General features: G+C 49.5%; 1 protein-coding gene across 1 annotated transcript in view; it reads right to left on the bottom strand.

The window, feature by feature from the left end:
* Positions 1-18,015, bottom strand: part of LOC121287547 (myosin light chain kinase family member 4-like) — a 361,929-nt gene that overhangs the window by 196,878 nt on the left and 147,036 nt on the right. Inside the window, exon 3 of the mRNA XM_041205478.1 lies at positions 7,343-7,484. Coding sequence (XP_041061412.1) covers positions 7,343-7,484 — 142 coding nt within the window. The remainder of the gene's footprint in view (positions 1-7,342; positions 7,485-18,015) is intronic.

Consider the following 18,015-nt stretch of genomic DNA (forward strand, 5'->3'; position numbering starts at 1 on the left):
TATATCGGAGAGTTACAGTGAGGGGTGTCAGGTATATTAGAGTGTTACAGTGAGGGGTTTGCGTAATACTGGCGTGTTACTGTGTAGGGTGTTGGTTATATAGGTGTGTTACAGTGAGTGGTGTGGGGTATATCGGAGTGTTACTGTGGGGGTTGTGGGGTATATCGGAGTGTTGCAGTGAGGGGTTTGGGTCACATCAGAGTGTTACAGTGAGCGGTGTGGTGTATATCGGAGTGTTACAATGAGGGATGTCTGGTACATCGGAGCGATATAGTGAGGGGTATGGGGTATCTCGGAGTGTTACAGTGAGTGGTGTCAAGTATATCGCGTGTTACAGTGAGGGGTGTGGGGTATATCGGAGTGTTACATTGAGGGTTGTCGGGTATATCGGAGTGTTACAGTCAGACGTGTGTGGTATAACACTTTGTTCCAGATGGGACGTGGGTTTTATCAACGTGTTACAGTGAGGCGTGTCAGGTTTATAGGAGTGTTACAGATAGGGGTGTGGGTCATATCGGAGTGTTTCAGTGAGGGGTGTGGGGTATTTTGGAGTGTTATAGTGAGGCGTGTCAGGTTTATCGGAGTGTTACAGTGAGGGGTGTGGGTTATATTGGAGTGTTACAGTGAGGTGTGAGGGGTATATCGGAGTATTACAGTGAGGTGTGTGGGGTATATCAGAGTGTTACATTGTGGGGTGTGGGTTATATCTGAGTGTTACAGTGAGGTGTGTGGGTTATATCGGAGTGTTACAGTGAGGGGTGTGGGTTTTATCGGAGTGTTACAGTGAGGGTTGTGGGGTATATCAGAGAGTTACAGTGAGGGATGTGGGGTATATCGGATTGCTACAGTGAGGGGTGTGGGTTATATCGGAGTGTTACAGTGAGGGATCTGGGTTATAACGGAGTTTTACCGTGAGGGGTGTGGGGTATATCGGAGTGTTACAGTGAGGGGTGTCAGGTATATCAGAGTGTTACAGTGAGGAGTGATAGGTATATCGGAGTGTTACAGTGAGTGGTGTGAGGTATATCGGAGTCTTACAGTGAGGTGTGTGGTTGATATCGGATTGTTACAGTGAGTGGTGTCAGGTATATCGGAGTGTTACAGTGTGGGGTGTGGGTTATATCAGAATGTTACAGTGATGGGTGTGGGGTATATCTGAGTGTTACAGTGGGGGTTGTGGGATATATCGGAGTGTTGCAGTGAGGGATGTGGTATATATCAGATTGCTACAGTGAGGGGTGTGGGGTATATCGGAGTGTTACAGTGAGGGTTGTGGGGTATATCGGAGAGTTACAGTGAGGGATGTGGTATATATCGGATTGCTACAGTGAGGGGTGTGGGTTATATCAGGGTGTTACCGTGAGGGGTGTGGGGTATATCGGAGTGTTACAGTGAGGGGTGTAGAGTATATCAGAGTGTTACATTGAGGGTTGTGGAGTATATCGGAGTGTTACAGTGAGGTGTGTGGGGTATATCACTTTGTTACAGATGGCATGTGGTGTATATCAGAGCATTTCAGTGAGGTGTTTCAGGTGTATCGGAGTATTACAGATAGGGGTGTGGGTCATATCAGAGTGTTTCAGTGAGGGGTGTGGGTTATATCGGAGTGTTACAGTGAGGTGTGTGGGGTATATCGGAGTATTACAGTGAGGTGTGTGGGGTTCTTCGGAGTGTTACATTGAGGTGTGTATGTTATATCGGAGTGTTACATTGAGGTGTGTGGGGTATATCGGAGTGTTACAGTGAGGGGTGTGGGTTATATCGGAGTGTTACAGTGAGGGGTGTGGGGTATATCGCAGTATTACAGTGAGGGGTGCCGGTTATATCGGAGTGTTACATTGAGGGTTGTGGGGTATATCGGAGTGTTACATTGAGGGGTGTGGGATATATCGGAGTGTTACAGTGAGGGGTGTGGGGTATATCGGAGTGTTACAGTGAGGGGTGTGGGGTATATCGGAGTATTACAGTGAGGGGTGTGGGTTATATTGGAGTGTTACAGTGAGGGGTGTCTGTTATATCAGAGTGTTACACTGAGGGGTGTGGGGTATATTGGAGTGTTACAGTGAGTTGTGTGAGGTATATTGGAGTGTTACGGTGAGAGTGTAGGTTATATCGGAATGTTACATTGAGGGTTGTGGGGTATATCGCAGTGTTACAGTGAGGGGTGTCGCTTATATCGCAGTGTTACATTGAGTGTTGTGGGGTATATCGGAGTGTTACATTGAGGGGCGTGGGATATATCGGAGTGTTACAGTGAGGGGTGTGGGTTATATTAGAGTGTTACAGTAGGGGGTGTAGGTTACATCAGAGCGTTACACTGAGGGGCATGGGGTATATCCGAGTGTTACAGTGAGGGTGTAGGTTATATCGGAATGTTACATTGAGGGTTGTCGGGTATATCGGAGTGTTACAGTGAGGGGTCTGTGGTATATCGGAGTTTTACAGGGAGGAGAGTCAGATACATTGGGGTGTTACTGTGAGGGGTGTGTGTTTTATCAGATGATTACAGTGAGGGGTGTGGGTTATATCGGAGTTTTATAGTGAAGGGTGTGAGGTACATCTGAGTGTTGCAGTGGAGAGTGTGGGATATATCGGTGTAACACTCTTCTCTCTCTCTTTCTCTCTCTCCCCCCCCGACACACCTTAAATCAACTTATATTTCAACTCTTTCTTGGACTCGAACTCAAGTTCTGTCGAAGGGTCATGAGGACTCGAAACATCAACTCTTTACTTCTCTGCCGATGTTGCCAGACCTGCTGAGTTTTTCCAGCTAATTCTGTTTTTCTTTTGGATTTCCAGAATCTGCAGTTTTTTTGTTTTTACCTCTGTGTTACATTGAGGGGTTTGGTTTATATCAGAGTGTATTAGAGAGGGGTGTGGGGTATATCGGGGTGTTACACTGAGGGGTGTGGGGTATATCGGAGTGTTACAGTGAGTCATGTGAGGTATATCGGAATGTTACGGTGAGGGTGCAGATTATATCGGAATGTTACATTGAGGGTTGTGGGGTATATCTGAGAGTTACAGTGAGGGGTGTGTGTTTTATCAGAGTATTACAGTGAGGGGTGTGGGTTATATCTGAGTGTTGTAGTGAAGGGTGATTGTTATATCGGAGTGTTACAGTGAGGGGTGTGAGGCATATCTGAGTGTTGCAGTGGAGTGTGTGGGATATATCGGACTGTTACAGTGAGGGGTGTGGTTTATATCAGAGTGTATTAGTGATGGGTGGGGGGTATATCGGTGTGTTACAGTGAGTCGTGTGACGTATATCGAAGTGTTACAGTGAAGGGTGAGGGTTATATCGGAGTGTGACATTGATGGTTGTGGGGTATATCGGAGTGTTACAGTGAGGAGTGTCAGGTACATTGGAGTGTTACAGTGAGGGGTGTGTGTTATATCAGAGTGTTACAATGAGGGGTGTCGGGTATATTGGGGTATTACAGTGAGGGGTGTGAGGTATATCTGAGTGTTACAGTGAGGGGTGTGGGGTATATCGGAGTATTACAGTGAAGGGTTTGGGTTATATCAGAGTGTTACGTTGAGTGGTGTGGGGTATTTTGGATTGTTACAGTGAGTGATATGGGACATATCAGAATGTTATATTGAGGGTTTTGGGGTATATCGGAGTATAACAGTGACGGGTGTGGTGTATATCAGGGTGTTACAGTGAGGTGTGTGGGGTATATCGGAGTGTTACAGTGAGGGGTGTGGGTTATATCGTAGTGTTCCAGTGAGGGTTGTGGGGTATATCAGTGAGTTACAGTGAGGGATGTGGGGTATATCAGATGGCTATAGTGAAGGGTGTGGGTTATATCGGAGTTTTACAGTGAGGGGTGTAGGTTATATCTGAGTGTTACATTGATGGTTGTGGGGTATATCGGAGTGTTACAGTGAGGGTTGTGGGTTATATTGGAGTGTTACAGTGATGAGTGTCAGGTACATTGGAGTGTTACAGTGCGGGGTGTGGGTTATATCAAGGTGTTACAGTGACGGGTGTGGGGTATATTGGAATGTTACAGTGAGGTGTGTGTGTGTTATATCGGATTGTTACAGTTAGGGGTGTGAGGTATATCTGAGTGTTGCAGTGAGGGGTGTGGGGCATATCGGAGTATTATAGTGAGGGGTGTGGGTTATATCGGAGTGTTACATTTAGGGGTGTGGGGTATGTTGGATTGTTACAGTGAGGGGTGTGGGGCATATCGGAGTGTTACAGTGAGGTGTGTGGGGTATATTGGAGCGTTACAGTGAGGGTGTAGGGTATATCGATGTGTTACCTTGATGTTTGTGGAGTATATCAGCGTCTTACAGTGAGGGTTGTGGGGTATATTGGAGTGTTACAGTGAGGGGTGTCGGGTATATCGGAGTGTTACTGTGAGGGGTGTGGTTTATATCAGAGTGTTACTGTGAGTGGTGTCAGGTATATCGGAGAGTTACAGTGAGGCGTGTGTGTTATATCAGAGTGTTACAGTGATGGGTGTGGGGTATATCGGAGTGTTACAGTGAGGGGTGTGGGGTATATCGGAGTGGTACTGTGAGGGGTTTGGGGTATATCGAAGTGTTACAGTGAGATGTGTGGGGTATATTGGAGTGTTACAGTGAGGGTTGTGGGTTATATCTGAGTGTTACATCGAGGGTTGTGGGGTATATCAGAGTGTTACTGTGAGGGAGTTGGGGTATATCGGATTGCTACAGTGAGAGGTGTGAGTTATATCAAAATGTTACAGTGAGATGTGTAGGGTATATCGGAGTGTATCAGTGAATCATGTGACGTATATTGAAGTGTTACAGTGAGGGGTGTAGGTTATATCGGAGTGTTATATTGAGTGTTGTGGGGTATATCGGAGTGTTACAGTCAGGCATGTGGGATATATCACTTTGTTACAGATGGGATGTGGGGTATATCAGAGTGTTACAGTGAGACGTGTCAGGTGTATCGGAGTGTTACAGATAGGGGTGTGAGTTATATCGGAGAGTTACATTGAGTTTTGTGGAGTATATCGGCGTCTTACAGTGAGGGTTATGGGCTATATCGGAGTATTACAGTGAGTTGTGTGGGCTTTATTGGATTGTTACCGTGAGTGGTGTGTGGTATATCAGAGTGTTTCCGTGGGCAGTGTCAAGTATAACGCATGTTACAGTGAGGGGTGTGGGGTATATCGGAGTTTTACAGTGATGGGTGTACATTACATCGGAGTGTTGCAGTGATGGGTGTCAGGTATATTGGAGTGTTACCGTGAGGGGTGTGGGTTATATCAGAGTGTTACAGTGAGGGGTGTCAGGTATATTGGAGTGTTACAGCGAGGTGTGTGCGTTATATTGGTATGTTACAGTGCGGGGTGTGGGGTATATCGGAGTGTTACTGTGAGGTGTGTGGGTTATATTGGAGTGTTACAGTGAGGTGTGTGTGCGGTATATCGGAGTTTGACAGTGAGGGGTGTGGGGTATATTGGAGTGTTACAGTGAAGGTTGTGGGTTATATCGGAGTGTTACATCGCGGGTTGTGGGGTATATCAGAGTGTTACTGTGAGGGAGGTGGGGTATATCGGATTGCTACAGTGAGAGGTGTGGGTTATATCAGAATGTTACAGTGAGGTGTGTGGGGTATATTGAGTGTATCAGTGAATCGTATGACGTATATCGAAGTGTTACAGTGAGGGGTGTAGGTTATATCGGAGTGTTACATCGAGAGTTGAGGGGTATATCAGAGTGTTACATTGAGGGTGTGGGGTATATCGTAGTATTACCGTGAGGGGTGTGGGTTATATCGGAGCGTTACAGTGAGGTGTATGCGGTATATCGGCGTGTTACAGTGAGGGGTGTGGGGTATATCAGGGAGTTACAGTGAGGGATGTGGGGTATATCGGATTACTACAGTGAGGGCTGTGCATTATATCGGACTGTTACAGTGAGGGGTGTGGGGTATATCGGAGTGTTACATTGAGGGTTGTGGTGTATATCGGAGTGGTAGTGTGAGGGGTGTCAGGTATATCGGAGTTTTACAGTGAGAGGTGTGGGTTATATCGGATTGTTACAGTGGGGGATGTGGGGCATATCAGAGTGTTACACTGAGGGGTGTCATGTATATCAGAGTTTTACAGTGAGGGGTGTGGGTTATATCGGAATGTTACAGTGATGGGTGTGGGGTGCATCGGAGTGTTACAGTGAGGGGTGTCAGTTATATTGGAGTGTTACAGTGAGGGGTGTGGGTTATATCGGATTGTTACAGTGAGGTGTGTCGGGTATATCGGAGTGTTACACTGATTGTTGTGGTATATATCGGAGTGTTACGGTGAGTGGTGTCAGGTATATCGGAGTGTTATAGTGAGGGGTGTGGGGTATATCTAGTGTTACAGTTAGTGGTGTCAGGTCTATCGGTGTGTTACAGTGAGGGTTGTGGGTTATATCAGAGTGTTACAGTGATGGGTGTGGGGTATATCGCAATGTTACATTGGGGGGTGTGGGTTATATCGGAGTGTTGCAGTGAGGTGTGTGGGTTATATCAGACTGTTACAGTGATGAGTGTGGGGTATATCGGAGTGTTACTGTGCGGGTGTGTGTTATATTGGAGTTTTGCAGTGAGGGGTATGGGTTATATCAGAGTGTCGCAGTGAGAGGTGTGGCGTATATTGGAGTGTTACAGTGAGGGGTGTGGCGTATATCGGAGTGTTACAGTGGGTGGTGTCAGGTATATTGGAGTGTTACAATGAGGGGTGCGCGTTATATCGGAGTGTTCCCGTGTGGGATGTGGCTTATATCGGACTGTTACAGTGAGGGGTGTGGGTTATATTGGAGTGTTACAGTGAGGGATGTGGGGTATATCAAAGTGTTACAGTGAGGTGTGTGGGGTATATCGGAGTGTTACAGTGAGGGGTGTGCGGTATTTCAGAGTTTTACATTGAGGGGCTTCAGATATTTCGGACAGTTTCAGATGATGTTCATAGGTTTTGCTTTGGGCGATCACTGCGTTCATATATCAATGCTGAGTTCTGGTTTCCCTTGTGTCTATCTTCTGCCCTGTCCCATTTCCTTGCCTGGATCATTAGGGTTTTTTGGAATTTTGAGCAGGATTTCTAAATCCGATTCACTTGTCCATGACAATCTGACCCAATCTATCCGCCTTACTGGAATCTGTTCTCAGGCTACACAAGGCTTTGGAGTGAAGGGATTGGGATCTTGTTAATCACATTATCTCTCAAAATGCAAAGACACAGATTCTATGTGTTAATACATGTTTATTACAGTTATTGTGTAAATGGAAATCGAGTGTCCTGGGAGGTTGTGAAAAATGTCCCTTCTGTCCATATCCATCATCAATCACTTGGAGGGATTTTGAGGTATTTACCTTGAGGTCAAGGTGCAGTACATACATTTGATGCATGTAATGAATGCCCTGACAGATCTGCTTCACATACACCATTGCGTCCAGCTCTGTTAGTCTGTAACTTTCATCAACGATCTTTTCAAAGAGCTCTCCACCTCCCACACTGTAGGAGAAACACACCCAGCGTCAGATTCACTCCCACATCATCCATTGCTGGAACATTGCGAGATGACTGCGTCAGTGTCTGGACAGCAGCTGGCAGATTATCCAGATACACCATCAGCTCACAGCACAGTGAGTACAGAAATGTAAATATTCCAGGGAAAGTCGAAATTTCCCAATGTGACAAGTTCCTTGTGACTGAAACCAACTGGAAAGCATTGTATTTGTCTGATTCAGTGGATCAATAAGGAACTTTTTAGATGCTGACCTGTTCTATTTCAAGGAGGTTTTAGCGCATGAATGAATGAATCTGTTTCATTTGTATTTTCTGTAAGCTGCTGATGTGAGACAACTATTTCACATCTGGTGACACCCATCTATTATTGCCACGTACTGTCCTTGAACAAATATTAAAGTTATCAGGGAGACTAGGCGCTGTTGAACAGTGCTTCATTGAGGGCAACTGAACACCTTTAAAGGTATACCGCTGAACGTGCAGGCTCAGCAGCCACAGGAGACGAAACAGACATAATTTTAAATGTATTCACAAATTAATCAAAAGCAATTAAGAGAGGAAAAATTACCTTTACATCATAGGTGGGATTTTAGGGCCCTGTTATGGGGGACAATGAGGCCACAATATGGTGAGCCATTCAAAAGCCCAGGACAGCAAAATCCCACTAGTGTAAAATTCTACCCAATTTGTAGGGAGAAAATAATGGGGTTCACTGGGGTTAATACTAGATCACGTAGAAACAGGGTCAAAGAGTGATCAGAGAGGGTCATCGATAGGTTAGCAACATCAAACCTCCCCAGAAAACACCGCCCTCCTACTCACAAACAACTACATCCTTCCACAATAGTGAAAAGCTCACACATCTTGGATGTCAATATTATTCTTCCATGTGGTTTCCATACACTTGCTAAAATTATTCGAGGGGCACACTGATACACAATGAGACAAATTATTCAATTAGCCTCTTTTGCAGTCAGTTAGTGAACTTTATAGCAACAACTCTAGAAATCTCATTTTACTAAAACTTCACTTTAGTCCCAAACAAAAATAAGAATAAGAAAGACAATACCCATTTCTTGAGCAATGCACCCAGCACTCTAACTGATCAGCTATCTAAGCCTAAACTGGAATTACTTATTTATGCAGGAGACAGCTTCCTCACTGACTTGGCACTGACTTGCACCACTGATCTTCACCACTGACCTTCACCACTGACTTGCACCACTGACCTGCACTACTGACCTTCACCACTGACGTTCATCACTGACCTTCATCACTGACCTTCACCACTGATGTTCACCACTGACATGTACCACTGGCCTTCACCACTGACCTGCACCACTGACCGGCACCACTGACATTCACCACAGACAAGCACCACTAACCTGCACTATTGACCGGCACTACCGAACTTCATCAATGACCTGCACAACTGAGCTGCACCACTGACGTTCTCCACTGACCTGCACCACTGACCGGCACCAAGGACCTTCACAATTGACCTGCACCACTGACCTTCACCACTGACCTTCACCACTGACCTGCACCACTGACCGGCACCACTGACCTGCACCACTAACCTTTACCACAGACCTGCACCACAGACCTGCACCACTGACCTTCACCACTGACCTGCACCAATGACCTGCACCACAGACCTGCACCACTGAACGTCACAAATGACCTGCAACACGGACCTTCACCACTGACTTGCACCACCGACCTTCACAACGGACCTGCACAACTGACCTGCACCAATGACCTTTGCCACTGACCTTAACAAGTGACCTGCACCAATGACCTTCACCATTGACCTTAACAACTGACATGCACTACTGACATTCACCAGGGACCTGCACCAATGACATTCAGCACTGACCTGCACCACTGACCTGCACCAATGACCTTCGCCACTGACCTTAACAACTGACATGCACTACTGACCTTCACCACTGATCTGCACCACGGACCTTCACAACTGACCTGCAACACTGTCCTGCACCACTGACATTCACCACTGACCTGCACTACTGACATTCACCACTGACCTTCACCACTGACTTTCACAACTGACCTGCACCACTGAACTGCACCAATGACCTGCACCACTGACCTGCACCACTGACCGGCACCACTGACCTTCAACACTGACCTGCACCACTGACCGGCACCACTGACCTGCACTACTGAACGTTACCAGTGACCTGCACCACTGACCTGCACCACTGAACTTCACAACAGACCTGCACCACTGACCCTCACCACTGACCTGCACCACTGACCTTCACCACTGACCTTCACCAGTGACCTGCACCACTGAACTTTACCACTGACCAGCACCACTGACCTGCACCACTGAACTTCACCACTGACCTTCACCACTGACCTGCACCAATGACCTTCACCACTGACCTTAACAACTGATATGCACTACTGACCTTCACCACTGATCTGCACCACGGACCTTCACAACTGACCTGCACCACTGAACTGCACCAATGACCTGCACCACTGACCTGCACCACTGACCGGCACCACTGACCTTCAACACTGACCTGCACCACTGACCGGCACCACTGACCTGCACTACTGAACGTTACCAGTGACCTGCACCACTGACCTGCACCACTGAACTTCACAACAGACCTGCACCACTGACCCTCACCACTGACCAGCACCACTGACCTGCACCACTGAACTTCACCACTGACCTTCACCACTGACCAGCACCAATGACCTGCAGCACTGACCTTCAACACAGACTGTCACCACTGACCGGCAGCACTGACCTGCAGCACTGACATTCACAACTGACCTGCACTACTGACCTTCACCACTGACCTGCAACACTGATCTGCACCACTGTCCTTCACCACTGACCTGAACCACTGAACGCCACCACTGAACGCCACCACTGACCTTCACCACTGACCAGCACCACTGAACTTCACCACTGATCTACACCAATGACATTCACCACTGACATGCACCACTGACCTGCACGAATCACCTGCACCACTGACCTGCACCACTGAAATTCACCACTGACCTGCACCACTGACATTCACCACTGACCTGCATCAATGACCTGCACCACTGACTTGCACCACTGACCTTCACAATGGACCTGCACAACTGACCTGCACCAATGACCTTCGCCACTGACCTTAACAACTGACCTGCACTACTGACCTGCACCAATGACCTTCACCATTGACCTTAACAACTGACATGCACTGCTGACATTCACCAGGGACCTGCACCAATGACATTCACCACTGACCTGCAGCACTGACCTTCACCACTGACCTGCACCACTGACCTGCACCAGTGACCTTCACCATTGACCTTAACAACTGACATGCACTGCTGACATTCACCAGGGACCTGCACCAATGACATTCACAACTGACCTGCAGCACTGACCTTCACCACTGACCTGCACCAATGACCTTCACAACTGACCAGCACCACTGACCGGCAACACTGACCTTCGCCACTGACCTTTACCACTGACCTGCACCACTGACCGGCACCACTGACATGCACCACTGACCTGCACCAATGACCTTCACCACTGACCTTAACAACTGACCTGCACTACTGACCTGCACCAATGACCTTCACCATTAACCTTAACAACTGACATGCACTACTGACATTCACCAGGGATCTGCAACACTGACCTGCACCACTGGCCTGCACCAATGTCCTACACCACTGACATTCACAACTGACCAGCACAACTGTCCTTCACCACTGACCTGCACCACTGACTTTCACAACTGACCTGCACCACTGAACTGCACCACTGACCTTCACCACAGACCGGCACCAATGACATAAACCACTGACCTTCACCACTGATCTGCACCACTGACCGGCACCACTGACCTGCACCACTGACCTGCACCACTGAACTTCACAACAGACCTGCACCACTGACCCTCACCACTGACCTGCACCACTGAACTTCACCACTGACCAGCACCACTGACCTGCACCACTGAACTTCACCACTGACCTTCACCACTGACCAGCAGCACTGACCTGCACCACTGACCTTCACCAATGAACTGCACCACTGAACTTCACCACTGACCAGCACCACTGACCTGCACCACTGAACTTCACCACTGACCTTCACCACTGACCAGCACCACTGACCTGCACCACTGAACTTCACCACTGACCTTCACCACTGACCAGCAGCACTGACCTGCACCACTGACCTTCACCAATGAACTGCACCACTGAACTTCACCACTGACCAGCACCACTGACCTGCACCACTGAACTTCACCACTGACCTTCACCACTGACCAGCACCACTGACCTGCACCACTCACCTTCAACATAGGCCGTCACCACTGACCGGCATCACTGACCTGCACCACTGACATTCACAACTGACCTTCACTACTGACCTTCACAACTGACCTGCACGACTGACCTTCACCACTGACCTGCACGACTGACCTGCACCGCTGACCTGCAACACTGATCTGCAACACTGACCTTCACCACTGAACGCCACCACTGAACGCCATCACTGAACTTCACCACTGGCCTGCAGCACTGATCTGCACCACGGACCTTCACCACTGATGCCACCACTGAACGCCACCACTGACCTTCACCACTGACCAGCAACACTGAACTTCACCACTGATCTACACCACTGATCTTCACCACTGACCTGCACCACTGACCTGCACCACTGACCATCACCACTGATCTGCACGAATGACCTGCACCACTGACCAGCACAACTGACCGTCACCAATGACCTGCACCACTGGCCGACACCCATGACCTGCACCACTGACATTCACCACTGACCTGCATCAATGACCTGCACCACAGACCTGCACCACTGAACTTCACAACTGACATGCACCACGGACCTTCACCACTGACTTGCACCACTGACTTTCACAACGGACCTGCACAACTGACCTGCACCAATGACCTTCGCCATTGACCTTAACTACTGGCCTGCACTAGTGACCTGCACCAATGACCTTCACCATTGAACTTAACAACTGACCTGAACCACTGACATTCGCCACTGACCTGCAGCACTGAACTTCACCACTGACATGCACCAGAAACCTGCACAACTGACATGCACCAATGACCTTCACAAATGACCTGCACCACTGAGCTGCACCACTGACCTTCACCACTGACCTTCACTACTGACTTGAACAACTGAACTTTACCACTGACCTTCAACACTGACTTGCACCACTGACCGGCAACACTGACCTGCTCCACTGACCTTTAACACTGACCTGCACCACTGACCGGCACCACTGCCATGCACCACTGACCTGCACTAATGACCTTCACCACTGACTTGCACCACCGACCTTCACAACGGACCTGCACAAATGACCTGCACCAATGACCTTCGCCACTGACCTTCACAAATGACCTGCACCAATGACCTTCACCACTGACCTTCACAATAGAGCTGCACAACTGACCTGCACCAATGACCTTCACCACTGACCTTAACAACTGACCTGCACTACTGACCTGCACCAATGACCTTCACCATTGACCTTAACAACTGACATGCACTACTGATATTCACCAGGGACCTGCACCACTGAAATTCACCACTGAGCTGCAGCACTGACATTCTCCACTGACCTGCACCACTGACCTGCTCCAATGACCTTCAAAACTGACCTGCACCACTGAGCTGCACCACTGACTTGCACCACTGACTGGCAAAACTGACCTGCGCCACTGACCTTTACCACTGACCTGCACCTCTGACCGGCACCATTGACATGCACCACAGACCTGCACCAATGACCTTCACCATTGACTTGCACCACCGACCTTAACAACTGACCTGCACTACTGACCTTCACCAATGACCCGTACCAATGACCTTCACCACTGACCTTAACAACTGACTTGCACTACTGACCTTCACCACTGACCTGTACCACAGACCTGCACCACTGACCTGCACAACTGTCCTTCACCACTGACCTGCACCACTGACTTTCACAACTGACCTGCACCACTGAACAGCACCACTGACGTGCACCACTGAACTTCACCACTGACCTTCACAACTGAACTGCACCACTGAACTTCACCACTGACCAGCACCACTGACCTGCACCACTGAACTTCAACACTGACCTTCACCAATGACCAGCACCACTGACCTGCACCACTCACCTTCAACACAGAACGTCACCACTGACCGGCAGCACTGACCTGCACCACTGACATTCACAACTGACCTGCACTACTGACCTTCACCACTGACCTGCACGACTGACCTTCAAAACTGACCTGCACGACTGACCTGCACCACTGACCTGCAGCACTGATCTGCACCACTGACCTTCACCACTAAACGCCACCACTGAAAGCCACCACTGATCTTCACCGCTGGCCTGCAGCACTGATCTGCACCACTGACATTCACCACTGAAGGCCACCACTGAACGCCACCACTGACCTTCACGACTGATCAGCAACACTGAGCTTCACAACTGATCTACACCACTGACCATCACCACTGACCTGCACCACTGACCTGCACCATGAACTGCACCACTGACCGTCACCACTGATCTGCATGGATGACCTGCACCAATGACCTGCACCACTGACCTTCACCACTGACCTGCACCACTGACCGTCACCACTGACCTGCACCACTGAATTTCACAACTGACCTGCACCACTGAACTGCACCACTGACCTGCACCACTGACCGGCACCACTGACCTGCGCCACTGACATTTACCACTGATCTGCACCACTGACCAGCACCACTGACATGCGCCACTGACCTGAACCACGGACCTTCACCACTGACCTGCACCACTGACCTTCACCACTGACCAGCACCACTGAACTTCACCACTGACCTTCACCACTGAACAGCACTCTGACCTTCAACACAGACCTTCACAAATTAGCGGCAGCACTGACCTGCGCCACTGACATTCACAACTGATCTTCACCAATGACCTGCGCAACTGAACTTCACTACTGACCTGCACCACAGACCTGCACAACTGAGCTTCACTACTAACCTTCACCAGTGATCTGCATGAAAGACCTGCACCACTAACCTGCACCACTAACTTTCACCACTGACCTGCACCACTGACCTGCACCACTGACCTTTACAATAGAACTGCACCACTGAACTTCTCAACTGACCTGTACCAATGACCTTCGCCACTGACAATAAGAACTGACCTGCACTACTGACCTGCACCAATGACCTGCACAAATGACCTTCACCCTTGACCATAACAACTGACCACCACCACTGACCTGCATCAATGACCTGCACCACAGACCTGCACCACTGAACTTAACAACTGACCTGCACCACGGAACTTCACCACTGACTTGCACCACTGACCTTCACAATGGACCTGCACAACTGACCTGCACCAATGACCTTCGCCACTGACCTTAACAACTGACCTTCACAACTGACCAGCACCACTGAGCTGCATCACAGACCTTCACCACTGACCTTCACCACTGACTTGCACCACTGACCTTCACCACTGACCTTTACCACTGACCTGCACCACTGACCGGCACCACTGACATGCACCACTGACCTGCACCAATGACCTTCACCACTGACTTGCACCACCGACATTCACAACGGACCTGCTCAACTGACCTGCACCAATGACCTTCACCATTGACCTTAACAACTGACATGCACTACTGACATTCACCAGGGATCTGCACCACTGACCTGAACCACTGACCTGCACCAATGACCTTCGCCACTGACCTTAACAACTGACCTGCACAACTGACCTTCACCACTGACCTGCACCACTGACCGGCACCACTGACCTGCGCCACTGACATTTACCACTGATCTGCACCACTGACCTTCACCACTGACCTGCGCAACTGACCTGCACCAATGACCTTCACCACTGACCTTAACAACTGACCTGCACTACTGACCTTCACCACTGACCTGCAGCACAGACCTGCACCACTGACCTGCACCACAGAACTGCACCACTGACCTGCACAACTGACCTTCACCACTGACCTGCACCACTGAATTTCACAACTGACCTGCACCACTGAACTGCACCACTGACCTGCACCACTGACCGGCACCACTGAACTGCGCCACTGACATTTACCACTGATCTGCACCACTGACCGGCACCACTGACATGCACCACTGACCTCAACCACGGACCTTCACCACTGACCTGCACCACTGACCTTCACCACTGACCAGCACCACTGAACTTCACCACTGACCTTCACCACTGACCAGCACTCTGACCTTCAAAACAGACCTTCACAAATTACCGGCAGCACTGACCTGCACCACTGACATTCACAACTGATCTTCACCACTGACCTGCGCAACTGAACTTCACTACTGACCTGCACCATAGACCTGCACAACTGACCTTCACTACTAACCTTCACCACTGATCTGCACGAAAGACCTGCACCACTAACCTGCACCACTGACTTTCACCACTGACCTGCAACACTGACCGGCACCACTGACCTGCGCCACTGAACAACACCAATGACCTGCAACACTGACATTCACCACTGACCTGCTCCAATGACCTGCACAATAGACCTGCACCACTGAACTTCTCAACTGACCTGTACCAATGACCTTCGCCACTGACCATAAGAACTGACATGCACTACTGACCTGCACCACTGAACTTCTCAACTGACCTGTACCAATGACCTTCGCCACTGACCATAAGAACTGACCTGCACTACTGACCTGCACCAATGACCTGCACCAATGACCTTCACCACTGACCATAACAACTGACCACCACCACTGACCTGCATCAATGACCTGCACCACAGACCTGCACCACTGAACTTAACAACTGACCTGCACCACGGAACTTCACCACTGACTTGCACCACTGACCTTCACAATGGACCTGCACAACTGACCTGCACCAATGACCTTCGCCACTGACATTAACAACTGACCTGCACTACTGGCCTGCACCAATGACCTTCACCATTGACCTTAACAACTGACATGCACTGCTGACATTCACCAGGGACCTGCACCAATGACATTCACGACTGACCTGCAGCACTGACCTTCACCACTGACCTGCACCACGGACCTGCACCAATGACCTTCACAATTGACTTGCACCACTGAGCTGCACCACTGACCTTCACCACTGACTGTCACCACTGACTTGCACCACTGACCTTCACCACTGACCTTCAACACTGACTTGCACCACTGACCGGCAACACAGACCTGCGCCACTGACCTGCACCACTGACCTGAACCACTGACCTTCACCACTGACCTGCACCACAGACCTGCAACACTGACCTGCACCACTGTCCTGCTCCACTGAAATTCACAACTGACCTGCACAAATGACCTTCACCACTGACCTGCACCACTGAATTTCACAACTGACCTGCACCACTGAACTGCACCACTGACCTGCACCACTGACCGGCACCACTGACCTGCGCCACTGACATTTACCACTGATCTGCACCACTGACCAGCACCACTGACATGCGCCACTGACCTGAACCACGGACCTTGACCACTGACCTGCACCACTGACCTTCACCACTGACCAGCACCACTGAACTTCACCACTGACCTTCACCACTGACCAGCACTCTGACCTTCAACACAGACCTTCACAAATTAGCGGCAGCACTGACCTGCACCACTGACATTCACAACTGATCTTCACCAATGACCTGCGCAACTGAACTTCACTACTGACCTGCACCACAGACCTGCACAACTGAGCTTCACTACTAACCTTCACCAGTGATCTGCACGAAAGACCTGCACCACTAACCTGCACCACTGACTTTCACCACTGACCTGCACCACTGACCTGCACCACTGACCTGCACCACTGACCTTTACAATAGAACTGCACCACTGAACTTCTCAACTGACCTGTACCAATGACCTTCGCCACTGACAATAAGAACTGACCTGCACTACTGACCTGCACCAATGACCTGCACAAATGACCTTCACCCTTGACCATAACAACTGACCACCACCAATGACCTGCATCAATGACCTGCACCACAGACCTGCACCACTGAACTTAACAACTGACCTGCACCACGGAACTTCACCACTGACTTGCACCACTGACCTGCACAATGTACCTGCACAACTGATCTGCAGCAATGACCTTCACCACTGACCTTAACAACTGACCTGCACTACTGGCCTGCACCAATGACCTTCACCATTGACCTTAACAACTGACATGCACTGCTGACATTCACCAAGGGCCTGCACCAATGACATTCACCAGTGACCTGCAGCACTGACCTTCACCACTGACCTGCACCATGGACCTGCACCAATGACCTTCGCAACTGACCAGCACCACTGAGCTGCACCACTGACCTTCACCACTGATTGTCACCACTGACTTGCACCACTGACCTTCACCACTGACCTTCAACACTGACTTGCACCACT

This window comes from Carcharodon carcharias, chromosome 14 (genome assembly GCF_017639515.1).
Source record: "Carcharodon carcharias isolate sCarCar2 chromosome 14, sCarCar2.pri, whole genome shotgun sequence".
Lineage (NCBI taxonomy): Eukaryota > Metazoa > Chordata > Chondrichthyes > Lamniformes > Lamnidae > Carcharodon > Carcharodon carcharias.